Genomic DNA, 13,196 nt, shown 5'->3' with positions numbered 1-13,196 from the left:
ATTTTGTATCCAGTATTTGCATGCATCAAGGTGTGTGTGGGGACTAGAGCCTTTTATCATGGTTTCCGAACTTGAAGAGTAGTTGACTTACCATGAGGGGTAGTGGAAATGCACTGCTGCTAAGTACATGTGTGGAAGGCTGGTGCCATTGTGGCACAGCCTTACCGTTGTATCAAAGGTTTAGGGTCCTCAGTCTGCCTGTTTGGGGATATGTTAGAGGGACTTATCAGTCTTGTCCTGCTGTGTCATGCTGCATTGTCAGCTGCTGTGTGGCAAGTACCTGTTCCTGACTACTCAGGGAGGTGAACAATAGAGGATGTTACCTATGTGACAATTTTCCCGTCCCACACATGTGTGAATGCCTATGCAGGCCCTTACATGTGTGGTATCATAGCTGCTGGGCCAGTCATCCTGTGTATGTGTTCAAATGCTGTGGATGTATGTCTTAGTTCACATGCCTTACAACATTTTGCCTGATTCCATTTAATTTTCCCTCTTCAGGTAACATTTCTGTCTGCAAGCTGGTTTCTGTATTGTCCGTTGCCATCGTTGACACTGGATAGCATTACAATTTGGACGTACTTACACACCTGCTGGGGTGTCCCTCTACATCTATCACTTCAACATTGTTGTGGTGCCGACGTGCGTATATATTTGCTGCTTGGAAACAGGATTGCCACTACATATAATGAAGAGATGTGCACCACGACTCGTGTGAATTTGTGTTTAAAAGTGTATGACATCATAATTCAGAGGAGAGGGCTAATGGTGTGGTTGCTGATCAGAGTGGGTGGTACAGCTTTTTGTCTCACAGGTCCTGTATCCATTTGCCCGGTATTATGTGTACTTGGTATTGGACAGCCTACAGGGTGTAACAGTGGCACACAAGGGTGACAGTTCAGAAGAAGGATCACTTTCTGGTGGGGGGATCGGTCTTGGCCTCAGGTCATGCAGGATGTCTGGATGGGTGTCCACTTTTGCGGGGGGTCCCTCAGCTGCAGGGTTAGGGGTGCTGGTCGCCTGTGGGTCCTCCTGCTGTGCCTTAATTCCAGTAGTAGGTGCTGATATTGTTGGCCGGGGTGTTGCCTGACTACTAGTTGGGGCCTGCTGCTGGGTTGAGGATGTCTGCAGGATATTTTTAATTCCTTGAACTCCCCTAATATGGAGACCATGGTGGCATTGAGTGCCTGCCACTGCTGCATGGCCTCCTGGTGGTATTCCCTCTGCAGTCTTTGCATGTCCTGCAAGGTGTTGAGCATCTGGTCCACCTTTTCCTGGGTTTGCTGGTAGGCTCCCAGGACTCTGGAGATGGCCTCCTGGCCAGTCATGTCCTGTACCAGCGTCACCCCTTGGCCCATGATTGCCCTCCCACTGGCCTTTGCCCCCTGTGCCTGTGGCCCCATTGCAGTGTGCCCCCTCCCACTGACACCAGGACTGTCAATGTCTTCGGTTTGCACCGTTGACTTCTGCCCCTGTCCTGTGGGGCACACTGTTGTTTGATGTGACCTTGGGATACAGGTATGGGAAGATGGGCTCTGCTGTGCATTGACTGCTACAGGGGAGGTGGTTTCAGTTGTGGGAAGGCTGAGGCTGGTGGTGGTGGACTGACCACTCATGCCTGATGGGCCAGGGGTGTCGTCCATTTCCAGACTTCCAGGGGATTCCTCCCCTATTGGACCTGCTTCCAGCCATGGGCTTTCTGTCCCTGGGATCCTCTGCTGTGTGGCCCTACTTGGGAAACCTGTGGAATGAGAGGTATTGTGTCATATGATGGTATTGTAGCAGTGACACACATTGTTGTATGCCATCATTAACTGGATTTGCAGAGTAGTAATGGCATTGACAGTTACCAGTCCACTGCTTGTGTAATCCATCAGTGAAATGTTGCAATGGGCCTATTTTGGAGGATAGTTAATGTTTGTCTTGCTACTGTCTTTGCCATGTACTGATGTTCATTCCTTAAACATATTGGTGATGGGGAGTGATATGGTTTAACATGCAATTGCAGAGATATGATATGGATGTAGCAGTCATGCAAGGGTAGGGAGTGTTGCATTGTGGTAGATGTGGTACTTGTTGCAGTGTGAGGTATCCATGCACTAGGTGGGCCGTGAGGGAATGGTGTCAGTAGGGTGCTGTGGCATACAAGGGTGGGTATTGGGTCCATGGTGGGTTTGTACATGTTAGGGGGTGAGAGGGTAGTGGGGGTACATGCTGTGCACAGGGACATGTTGGCCAGGAGGTACAGTAGACTTACCAGTGTCCAGTCCACTAGGTATCCTTTCTGGATGTAAAATGGCCAGGACCTTCTTCTCCCACTGTGACATTTCTGAGGGAGCCGGCGGGGGCCCACCCACCTGTCCTCATAATGGCGAATTGGTGTCTGGAAGCCATGGCTCGTACCTTCCCCCGTAGGTCATTCCGCCTCTTCCCTTGTGCATGGATAGTTCCCCACTGCATTCACCCTGATGACTATCCTCTGCCATAAGTCGTTCTTCCGGGCTATGGATGTCTGCTGGACCTGTGCTCCAAACAGTCGCAGCTCCACTTTGACGATTTCGTCAACCATTACCCTCAGCTCCTCTTCTGTGAATCATGTTTTTTTGGGTGGTGCCATGGTGGTTGTGTTGTGGGTGGGGGTGTATGTTGTGCAGGGATTCTAGGTGTGCTGTTTGTTGATGTGAGTTTGTGTAGTGGTATGTGTGTGTGTTCTGTGGTGTTTGTGTGCAGTTGTGTGTTGTATGATGTGTGTTCAGTGTGATGGTGCCTGTGGTATCTAGGTGCAGTGCCTCTTTTCAGTATGCTCTTGCCTCACTATGTCAAAGTTTCGGGTTGCAAAGGGTTCTCAGTATGTGTAGGGGTGTGATTTGTAGTGCTTTGGACAGGTGTGTGTTGTGTCTCAGGTGTTGGGTAATAATATCGTCCAATGTGGTGCAGTGTTCTGATGGTGGCGCCTTTTTTTCCACGGCGGTTCGGCCCGCCAATGGATTGCCCCCGTGTTGGGACCGCGGTGCTGATTTGTGAATCGTTATTTGGCGGGTGGGATATTCTTGGCGTGGCGGTGCTGGTGGTGCAGCCGCCTCCTTCAAGCTGTCGTTTCGGCCGACGGTATCATTTTGTGGGTGTATTTTGGGTGGTGTTGCGTGGATGACTCGTAATGCGGCGGTCTTCACTCCGTCATCACTGGTGGTCTTTCGGCAGCTGCTTGCACAGCGGTCTTTGATGATGACCGCCAAACTCGGAATGACTACCTGAATGTACTTTTCAGATATAAAATAGTGCCTCTTGCATTCAAATAGAAGCAATTCCTGATAGGCAGAATGGTTCACCAATGAAATAGCATGAGGCAAATGTATACTGTAAATATTTGGTAATAATACCTCATGCATATGATAGCCCTGCTACGCCAGACCTAAAACTTATATTATATATATTGGGATTCAGATCAGACAAAATCATTGTGTGATTTCTAAGTGAGATGATCTCATGCGATATAACTGCCATATGTGAGTAATCTTTGTTCACAATGGCCAGACTTACCTTTGCCAATACTCTCAGTAGGTCAATCCAGCAGCATCTGTAAAAGATGCAATTTGGCATCACCTCCAGCGAGAGGTTGGTAATTCTCTTTCTGCTCAGAGAACTGTAATTTACATGGCAGCAGGTAGTATTCACTTCTTCCACAATGGCGGTAGCTTGATTCTGATGTATCTGAAGATAGTAATGTTGCCAAAAAGTGCTAACCTACAGTCTAAATCAGTAGGGTTGGCAAGTGTAGAAATTGTCTGCAGAGTTCACAGGTTCAAACACGAAATACCTACTATTTGAGTGTACTGTGGCACTCAAAGTGTCAGGACCACTTCATGCCGCCAAATTTTGTAGGAATTCACTTGAGGGTGAAAGTCTGAAATATACACTGTCTGTACAAGGACTCTCCAAAAATCTGCTCCTATTTTTCATTTTCACTGTTCAACATGGTCATAGTGTGTGAAAGCCGAACAGGGCCCAGAAAGAGCCCAAGCTACCACAACTACATTTGTGATTTTTGCAGCATAAGAGTAGTTTTATTGTTTCTACCTTTTCTTTAGATGCTGCTAGGAGAATATATTTGCTGATGAAGAAGGTAACCCCTATATCTTTACACCTTATTAATTGAACCACGGTAAATTTATACTATAGGTACGAGTCACAAAGGTACCTTTACACATTTACACTTAAGTAAATTTACAATTTTAAAATTACTCTTACACTTTTGAGTGATTTTACAAATTTTGGCTATTCACCATTTAAAAGTATAAACTTACTTAAAAGTGTGGACTTAAAATAGGGGGTAGGTTCAGTAAAAACATCAAATAATACCAGTGGTGACTTTATGACCATATTTTAGGTTTGGCAACTTGGCAGAAATGTTCGCAATCAAAGCAGAGATTTCCACCTCTGGTACAGTGTGGCAAAACTAATATGAATGTATTAAAAGTTTTTTTGTGTATGTTGAATTTTAATATTAAATTATGTTTTGTGTTTTTAAAATGTGGACTAGTTTTTAAATAATATCACTACACTATTAAGTACATTTTAAATTGAATTTTTAAAACATTTAAATATATTAAATTAGCATTGTTTTTAAAGATTTAAAACAAATGTCACATAAAGTAAAAAGTTACTAAACATTATATAAAATATTATTTTAATTTAATTTAATTTTTACATTTATTTTTAAATTGAAAAAGGCCATAAAATTGTTTTAAAATTAAGTAATATTTATCTATAATTTATACTTTATTTTTTAACATTACAATAATTGTAAAGATGGATAGATAGATAAACATTTTAATTTGTTAATTTATTTTATCATTATCTCCTAAGGGATTTAATTTTAAGTTTGAACCTCATTAATTTTCTATGGTAGGATGATGCAGTACCAGTGCTTGGCCATGTGGGGTGTTGGACTTCCTCCAACTTTGCACTGGAGTACATTTACGACTATTTCGCATCTTTTTGGGTTGTAGTAACTCTAGAAATGCAGTTTGTAAAAAGCAATGGGCTTACTCTTTTGTGGGTGTGTCTCTGTCCCTTCATAAACCCCTTCCTATACCCCATCTAACCCCTCTTTTCTCCTCCTATAACTCCCTCCCCTTTACTAGTAAGTATTCCCCTTTTTCCAGCCACTCCCCCTTCCACATTTACTACTATACCGTCTCACTGTGTACTGAAAGCTCAGCAGTTGGGCAGTGATCTCTGAACACAAAAGATGGTGAAGGTGAAGCGTAGAACTTCTCATGTAGTACTCATAAACGTACTGCAACTTGGTATGTGGATATTCCTATATGTTTATTACTTGGCACTCTGGGCTCCAGTAGAGGGTATTCTGATTGTCCTACCATGTAGTGAGTTTTTGTGTTTTCACCTCGGAGACCTGTCTTGCGTTTTGCATCAATTTGCACTTGTATCTTTTAACAAGCACCTTTATTCTCAAATTTCACATGAGACTACACTCCTAGGATCAAGTATAGCCCCCTTCTCACAATACAATCCTTTGGGTGATCAATGCTCAATATTTAGCAGAACTACTTGTAATACTTTCATGCAAAATTCCAACATCTCACTGCAGCGTGGACTTTGAAGGGACTATAGTATGCCTTTAATTGGTGTTTTAAGCACGCCCACTTAAATGTATCTATAGCTGGAAGATAGAATAACTTATCTCACCCATCCCCACAATACATGGCAACATGCAGGAACTAAACATTCTAATAACCTTACATTTTACCACTAGGAACCTTTCTCAATCCATCTCATTTTGTGTGGACAAAGATGTTCAGGTTATTTAATTTGCCTCCTCCTAAGACTTGTCCATCTCATCTTCATAGTTCAAGGAACCATTTGTAAAACAAGCTTGTGTGTTGCTGCCTAAGACTGGTTGTTGGCAACTCTCAATTGAAACACCCTTTCAAATCACATTCTTTCAGAAATGTGATGGCTTTGATGAAGATTCAAGTTTCCTTGATCCAAAAGAGCAATGCCAGAGACACAAACGGTGAGTCAAGAAAGGTATGCTTCTAACTGGAGTAGTTCAGATTAGAACTCACCGACTGCTGTTAGTAACCAGTTGATCACCAGTTACAAGTATAACTTGATTTCATGAGAAGGAAGGAGGAGGGGAGGACACAAAGATGTTTTTATATCAAGCTGCTATGAAACTTGGTTACTCCTCTGCTTTAACCTACCAAACTGTAGAAATGTGTCTAAACTTTAACTATTTGTGGGGTTAGGTCTTGGTGCTCAGTAACTTGGTTACAGCACCCTGTTTCTTTCTGCGATTGTGGTTTGCTCTGACATACTGAACAATATATTTTCAGAAATCACCCAGGTTGTGCAGCCTCTCCTCTCTAACCCAAGTGGCTACGAAGGAAACCACACTGGTGAGTCAGACAGAAAGAGCAGGGCAGAGTAAAACATTCTTAGGGCATTGTCTTTTTGCAGGTGTCTTGCAAATTAGACAAAATATTACTGAGATGAATCTCACAAAGACTGCAGCAGCTCCACTCTTTGAAAGAAGCAAAGAGTTCCTATCAGTAGCAAGAGTCTTCAAAATAATGCTCCATTCACCTTCCCGATTGTAGAATCAATGACAATGGTTGACTAATGTTTTATTTTACTTCTTTTATGTCACCAACAAAATATCCATGGCCAGTAACAGCTGCAGCAACTCTTGCTTTCCAACAAGCCATCCCCAAAAATCAATGAGAATAGGGCTTACAAATAAGTGGATAGCAAATGTTCCCATGGGCACCTCATAAGAATTCCCAGGCAGAGGAAGATTACTTATAAAAATCATCTTCCTGGGTAAGTGTGAAAAGAGAAGGACTGTTCTTCCAACCACAAAAGCAGTTTCGGCCAGTGATTTTGATTTACTTGCAGCAGGGAAGCAAGTGGGAAACAAAAGAAAAACATTTATAACCTAAGTTATGAATTATATTCTAAAAAAGTCAGTTTGCAAAGGGAACTTAATAATTTGTTTCATAGTTTTGTTTTTAAATTCGTTTTGATAGAGTGGACTGTAACTTATTGTAGGCAAAACTGGTCAAAAGCGGCATTCCAGCAAGTCTTTTATCGATTTTAGTAGTTCTGCACCCGGAAACGAGCGTCCAGGTCTATGCAATGGGGAACAACAGAAATAATAAAGTTCCCACCATAAATGCACTCAGGTAGGGGTGTTTCTTAGCTCCTGTTTTTCTTCCTCCTCCCCCCCCCCTTTTCTTAGACGACTGTCTTGAGAAATTAGGAATTAAGTAAACTGTTTTAAGTGCACATCAAGAACAGGTATGGCAAAATCAATAGGTCTGGCTTTCATGTGTTAACTCTTCCACGCTACGTTGATACATATCTATGTGTGCATGTGTTAGCACATGAAAGCCTTTTAAAGGCAGTCATATTTGATTTGCCAATGCTTGCTTGTCTAAGGGGGTATTGTTCGAATAGTCTCAAACTTTAAAATGGACAGTCCATCTGTATTACGACCTCATTAACAAATCAACTGTACAACTTCAATGATTCCACAATAATTCAGAAGCAACCGTTTGGAAAACACGTGTATATCTCTGTTGAATTCCGTCTTTTATCTAGGGTTGTTGTATAGAGACATAGTTTACGATTAGCCTAAGACTTCTTAATTTAGAATTGATAGTGAAAATACGAATCACTCATCTAAAATCCCCAAGGTAGTCATGTTGCTGCAAAGCAATACAGTTCATGAAGAACATTCTTTCAGCTCCTAGTGGAGATCTTTGATGAGCATATTACCAGACCTCGACAAGTGGAGGCTAGACACAGCTATGAGGTGTTACCTTGAGACTCACCGAAATGAGTTTGTGGGTCGAAACATCAACACTTGAGTGGGGATTATCAAATTTAGAATAAATATTTGTAATGAACTGAGAATAAGAATTGTAGGCATCCCTCAATGTAAATATGTAGCATATTTTGTTCCTTTCACCACTACACTTAAGAGCACTGTGCGATCTGCACTTTTTTGAAGCACCTGCTGGAGGAATACAAATTGTGGTAAATGTTGACAATCGATGTTTGAGTGCATTTTAACTTCACGTGACATTGTGAATGAGACCCATGGAACCACTTGAATATGTCTATGGTATCCCCTGGCTCTGATGTGGGGCATAATAGGGTTTGGTCCTGAGTACCTTTATATGGATTGTTACCAACAGCCACAAGAGTGAGAGGTTGCTACCATCCCACTAGGTACCTTAACTCTACCAATTTCCTCCAGGTAAGAGATGGAAACCACTGCCTGATCTCGGTACTGAGCATAGTGCCCTACGGAAGAGCCCACAAGTTGCTTCTCACAGATAATGTGAAGTGGCTGGATGGACAGATGCAGTGCTCCAGCTTCCACTGACAACACAATAAAGGCAGAACCCGAGGAGGGAGGCCAGTCAGCAGGAGATGTTACTGAACACTGTGTTCTCTGTACTGTGAGCACCTCGGCCAGCTGAGAAATAAAGCAACAGGGTCACTCAGCTCCCCTATTCACAGACTACTAAATTTAAAAGAAGAGAGAGGATCTACATGCAGATACCCCTGTTCAAAATACTGTAAAGCTTTGTAAAACATACCCAGAATTTGAGATAAGCACCTCTGGAATAGCAGATGAGTGCTGCTTTTAACCACATCTATTGTGCTGCTTCTTAACAACATACTACCACAAAGTAAATATAGAAAAAGGAATACGTCACTTTACATAAACATATTTGAATGGTCATGTTATAAGGATGCTCCTTCACCTACATCGCCGTGAAATCTTGGTACACCCTCCCCTTACACCTACGGACCTCACCCCCCCCTCCACAATTTTGAGTTTAACTGAAAACAATATGGTTTCATTTTTTATGAACTACTAGAAGTTACTTCGTTTGTAAATCAACTATAGTTTTTCAAACGATTTTAAAAACGGCATTATTAATTGTAATGAATAGTGTTTATGGTTTATTTTAAACTTAATTCAACTGGACTTTTAATAAAATTAAAAAAAATATATACATGTTGGGTTTTGCTCGGTTTAGCACATTAGTGGTATTACCTGGGGGGCACTTGCTGCAGCACATTCTGGCATTCCTGTTGTAGTATTCAAGTTCACGGTCCTTACACTCGTTCTTTACTGTTGGCTCATATGGTAGGGTATCTTCCTGAGGAGACAACAGATGAAAACTGAAAATAGACTTAAAACTAAAAAGTTAACAGATAATACTATTTTTGCAAATGTCCTTACAATATTAAATCCATAAATAACTTTTAGAGCATTCACAAGTGGTAATAATCGCAGGATTCAAAATCCTCGTACACTGACCACACACAGCGTTATTAATAAAATTATAAGATCCTTCTGGTACAATGTATTTGGCTCCTCAGTGTCCAATGTTCACCTAGATCCTGGGAACTTATATGGCAAAAACATTTCCAACTTAATTTATTTCGGCAATTTCTCGCATTACAGTATTTTTATACAGCTCTTGTAAACATTCTCTGTTCAGACCCCTTTTGTGCCACCCAATTGAGTTTTAGATAAAGTTAGTTTTGGCATTTGCCATATAGTCCGGGCACCGTGGATCTGTTTTAGCTTTGAATTGATGGAGGTTAAGGAGACTCCATTCCCCATATCCTTCACCGTGCTGTTCTAGCTATGTTTAGCAAAACATTATTAGGTGGTAACTAATCCTGTAACAGAAGGCTCGCCACTAGCTAATCCCTGTCCCATCAACTACTGACTCAGCAAAATATTGGATCAGGTTAACATATGTTACATCACTATTGTCCCGTATAGGGTCATGAGAGCTTGATCATTACCAGAACCCCTGACTTTATAAATGAGTACCATTTGGAGTCATGTACATTTATCATACATGGATGTCCTGAAACTATGACATGGATCTGGCCCTTCTGAACCGATGAGGATCAATCAATCAATCAATCAATCAAACAATTTGTATAGCTCGCTACTCACCCGGAGGGTCTCAAGGCGCTGGGGGGAGGGGGGACCGCTACTGCTCAAACAGCCAGGTCTTGAGTTGCTTGAGAAGGATCTTCCTCCCATGGTGGCTTTTCTAATGCGTGGCACGGCGGCGAGGGCGTGGCTGGTCGATCGTAGCTGGCGGGTGGGAGTGTAGAAGGTCAGGCGGTTGTTGAGGTACCTGGGGCCCAGGTCGTGGAGGGCCTTGTGTGCGTGGGTGAGGAGGCGGAACGTGATTCTCTTGCTGACGGGGAGCCAGTGCAAGTCTCTCAGGTGTCCGGAGATGTGGCTGTGTCGGGGGATGTCAAGGATGAGGCGTGCGGAGGCGTTCTGGATGCGTTGGAGTCTTTTCTGTAGTTTGACCGTGGTTCCGGTGTAGAGGGTGTTACCGTAGTCCAGTCGGCTGGTGACGAGTGCCTGGGTGACCGTCTTCCTGGTTTCGGTGGGGATCCATCGGAAGATCTTTCGGAGCATGCGTAAGATGTTGAAGCATGATGAAGAGACGGCGTTGACTTGTCTGGTCATCGAGAGGGAGGAGTCCAGGATGAAGCCCAGGTTGCGTGCGTGGTCCGTTGGTTTGGGTGCGCTGCCCAGGGCAGGGGGCCACCAGGAGTCGTCCCAGGCAGATGGTGATGATCCAAGGATGAGGACTTCCGTCTTGTCTGAGTTTAGTTTCAGGCGGCTGTTCATCATCCACTCGGCTACGTCTTTCATCCCTTCGTGCAGGTTGGTTCTGGCGGTGGCTGGGTCTTTGGTGAGGGAGAGGATCAGCTGGGTGTCGTCGGCGTAGGAGATGATGTTGAGGTTGTGATGGCGTGCGATGGCTGCGAGGGGGCTCATGTAGACGTTGAAGAGGGTGGGGCTGAGTGAAGATCCTTGTGGTACGCCGCAGATGACTTCGGTGGCCTCGGATCTGAACGGGGGGAGGCGGACTCTCTGGGTTCTTCCGGTGAGGAACGAGATGATCCACTCTAGAGCCTTCTCTTGAATTCCGATGTTGCTGAGGCGCTGCACTAGGGTGCAGTGGCAGACCGTGTCGAACGCTGCGGAGAGGTCCAGGAGGATGAGGGCCGCTGTTTCCCCATTGTCGAGCAGGGCTCGGATGTCGTCAGTGGCTGCGATGAGGGCGGTCTCGGTGCTGTGGTTGGCTCGGAAGCCGGACTGTGAGTGGTCGAGGGATCCATTAGTCTCGAGGAAGGCGGCCAGCTGTCTGTTGACGGTCTTCTCGATGACTTTGGCAGGAAACGGGAGGAGCGAGATGGGGCGGTAGTTCTTGAGGTCGGTGGGGTCTGCTGATGGTTTCTTCAGGAGGGCGCTGAGTTCGGCATGCTTCCAGCTCTCCGGGTAGGTGGCGGTGTTGAAGGAGCAATTGATGATGTCCCGGAGATGGGGTGCGATGACGGAGTCGGCCTTGTTGAAGACGTGGTGGGGGCATGGGTCGGTTGGTGATCCGGAATGGATAGTGTTCATCGTATGGATGGTGTCTTCGGTGCTGACCGGGGTCCAGGCGCGGAGGGTGGTGTTGGGGGGCGTCTGTTTGGTGGTTGGGTGCGTGGTCTGTGCGCCGAAGCTGTTGTGTATGTCGGCGATCTTGCGGTGAAAGAACGAGGCGAGTGAGTCGCTGAGGTCTTGTGAGGGGGTGATCTCATTGTTTCCGGCGCTGGGGTTGGAGAGCTCTTTGAGGGTTGGACACCCTCTGACTATGTATTACTTAGTTTACTTTTGTAATAATTCATACTCTAATTAATGGCTGACATTGTACCAAATTACTCATTCTTCAGAATATTCAATTTTCGGAGTCCAATAGCTTTCTTTGAAAACATATTTCAGAGCATTAGATATATTTATTGCACAGCGCCCTCAAAATTTGGCACCCACATTACTTGGCACCTCAGGTGACTGCCTAGCTCGCCTACACAGACAGGTTACCTGTAATATTTGACCAGGTGGCTTCCCAGATGGTGTGTTTGCACAGAAACCGCAATGAGACCAAACGAGTCAGCATATTCAGAAAAAGGGCATTAACTGCCAATATAATATGTTGATTTTCCCACTTGAAATTTATTTGTGAAGTGATAAGGGTCCAGCAGCTATTCTGAATGAGACTCGCTAAGCATTTTCTGCTGCTGTCCGTACTCCCTTCAATGGCTTGAAACGCTGTATGTCAAACAGCATTACTTCTTAAAAACAGTAGGCAACAGCACAGTTTAGGCTTAATTTAGGAGGCGTAGCTATCAAAACTGCAGCAGGTGCAGCGACACCGGGGTCTGGAAGTGTGTCTGACCAACTTCACTCCAGAAATATACTGCCAGACCCAGGGGAGTGAACTTTATTTGCTTGCTTGCTATAGATCTCACGGCACCTTTTCTTCCTAACTGCTTGCTTTTAAAATTAAGTCAATGAAGATTTTTTCTACCATTAATAACCCTGATAGAGGGCATTATTATGAACGAATTGCATCGTCATATTCTTCCCTCGTCTTTGGCTTAGGATGCAAAACGAGGGCAGGGGACAGTTATCTCGAATCGATATTGTACTCTAGAACACATATTTTAATCACTCTTTTCGGATCTATCTTTTAGGATTAATCACAAAAAGCAGGCAGGGTACTCACTCTGCTTGTTGTGCTGCACAAGCATCCCTACCAAATGTCTAACACTGGATATGATATTAGGTCCCTTTTCAGTCCTTAGTACTGCCTGCATCATAAAGGATGTTCTGGTGCACTCTTTTCCAGCCACTCACCATTCTGCTCGGCACCAGTCCTGACCCTGTTCAACCTAGTGCACATAAAGAATATTTTTAATAGGTAGGAAAATCTTCATGATGAATAGCACTTTGAATCCTATTTTGCAAAACAAAAACATGTTTGTCATCAGAGCTGAAAATTAATAGAGCTTTTTAATGCCACTCCTTCATATACTTCTATAGCATAAACAATTGGAAAGAAGCAGGAAAACGGAGAGTCAATTTCTTTCTCATTTAAGGCTTCTTTCTCATTCTTTAATACAAAAGGAAGGGAAAACCAGACACATTATAACAGTGTAAAAGGTCATTTAAACCCTGGTAGGCAGTGCCCAGAAACCCAGTGCCAACCTCTTGCAGTGCCACAGCCTCCCCTGGCCTGGTGGAGGACCGCCAAGATCTATTTTATGAGATATGCGGTGGCTAC

General features: G+C 43.9%; 1 protein-coding gene across 2 annotated transcripts in view; it reads right to left on the bottom strand.

Annotated features, from left to right (window-relative positions):
• LOC138301129 (tumor necrosis factor receptor superfamily member 1B-like) overlaps positions 1–13,196 on the bottom strand; it is a 209,659-nt gene that overhangs the window by 178,157 nt on the left and 18,306 nt on the right. For both annotated transcript variants that reach the window (XM_069241265.1, XM_069241266.1), the window contains exon 2: positions 9,098–9,203. In XM_069241265.1, coding sequence (XP_069097366.1) covers positions 9,098–9,203 — 106 coding nt within the window. The remainder of the gene's footprint in view (positions 1–9,097; positions 9,204–13,196) is intronic.

Source organism: Pleurodeles waltl, chromosome 6 (genome assembly GCF_031143425.1).
Source record: "Pleurodeles waltl isolate 20211129_DDA chromosome 6, aPleWal1.hap1.20221129, whole genome shotgun sequence".
Taxonomy (NCBI): domain Eukaryota; kingdom Metazoa; phylum Chordata; class Amphibia; order Caudata; family Salamandridae; genus Pleurodeles; species Pleurodeles waltl.
This window is presented reverse-complemented; position numbering and strand designations above follow the sequence as displayed.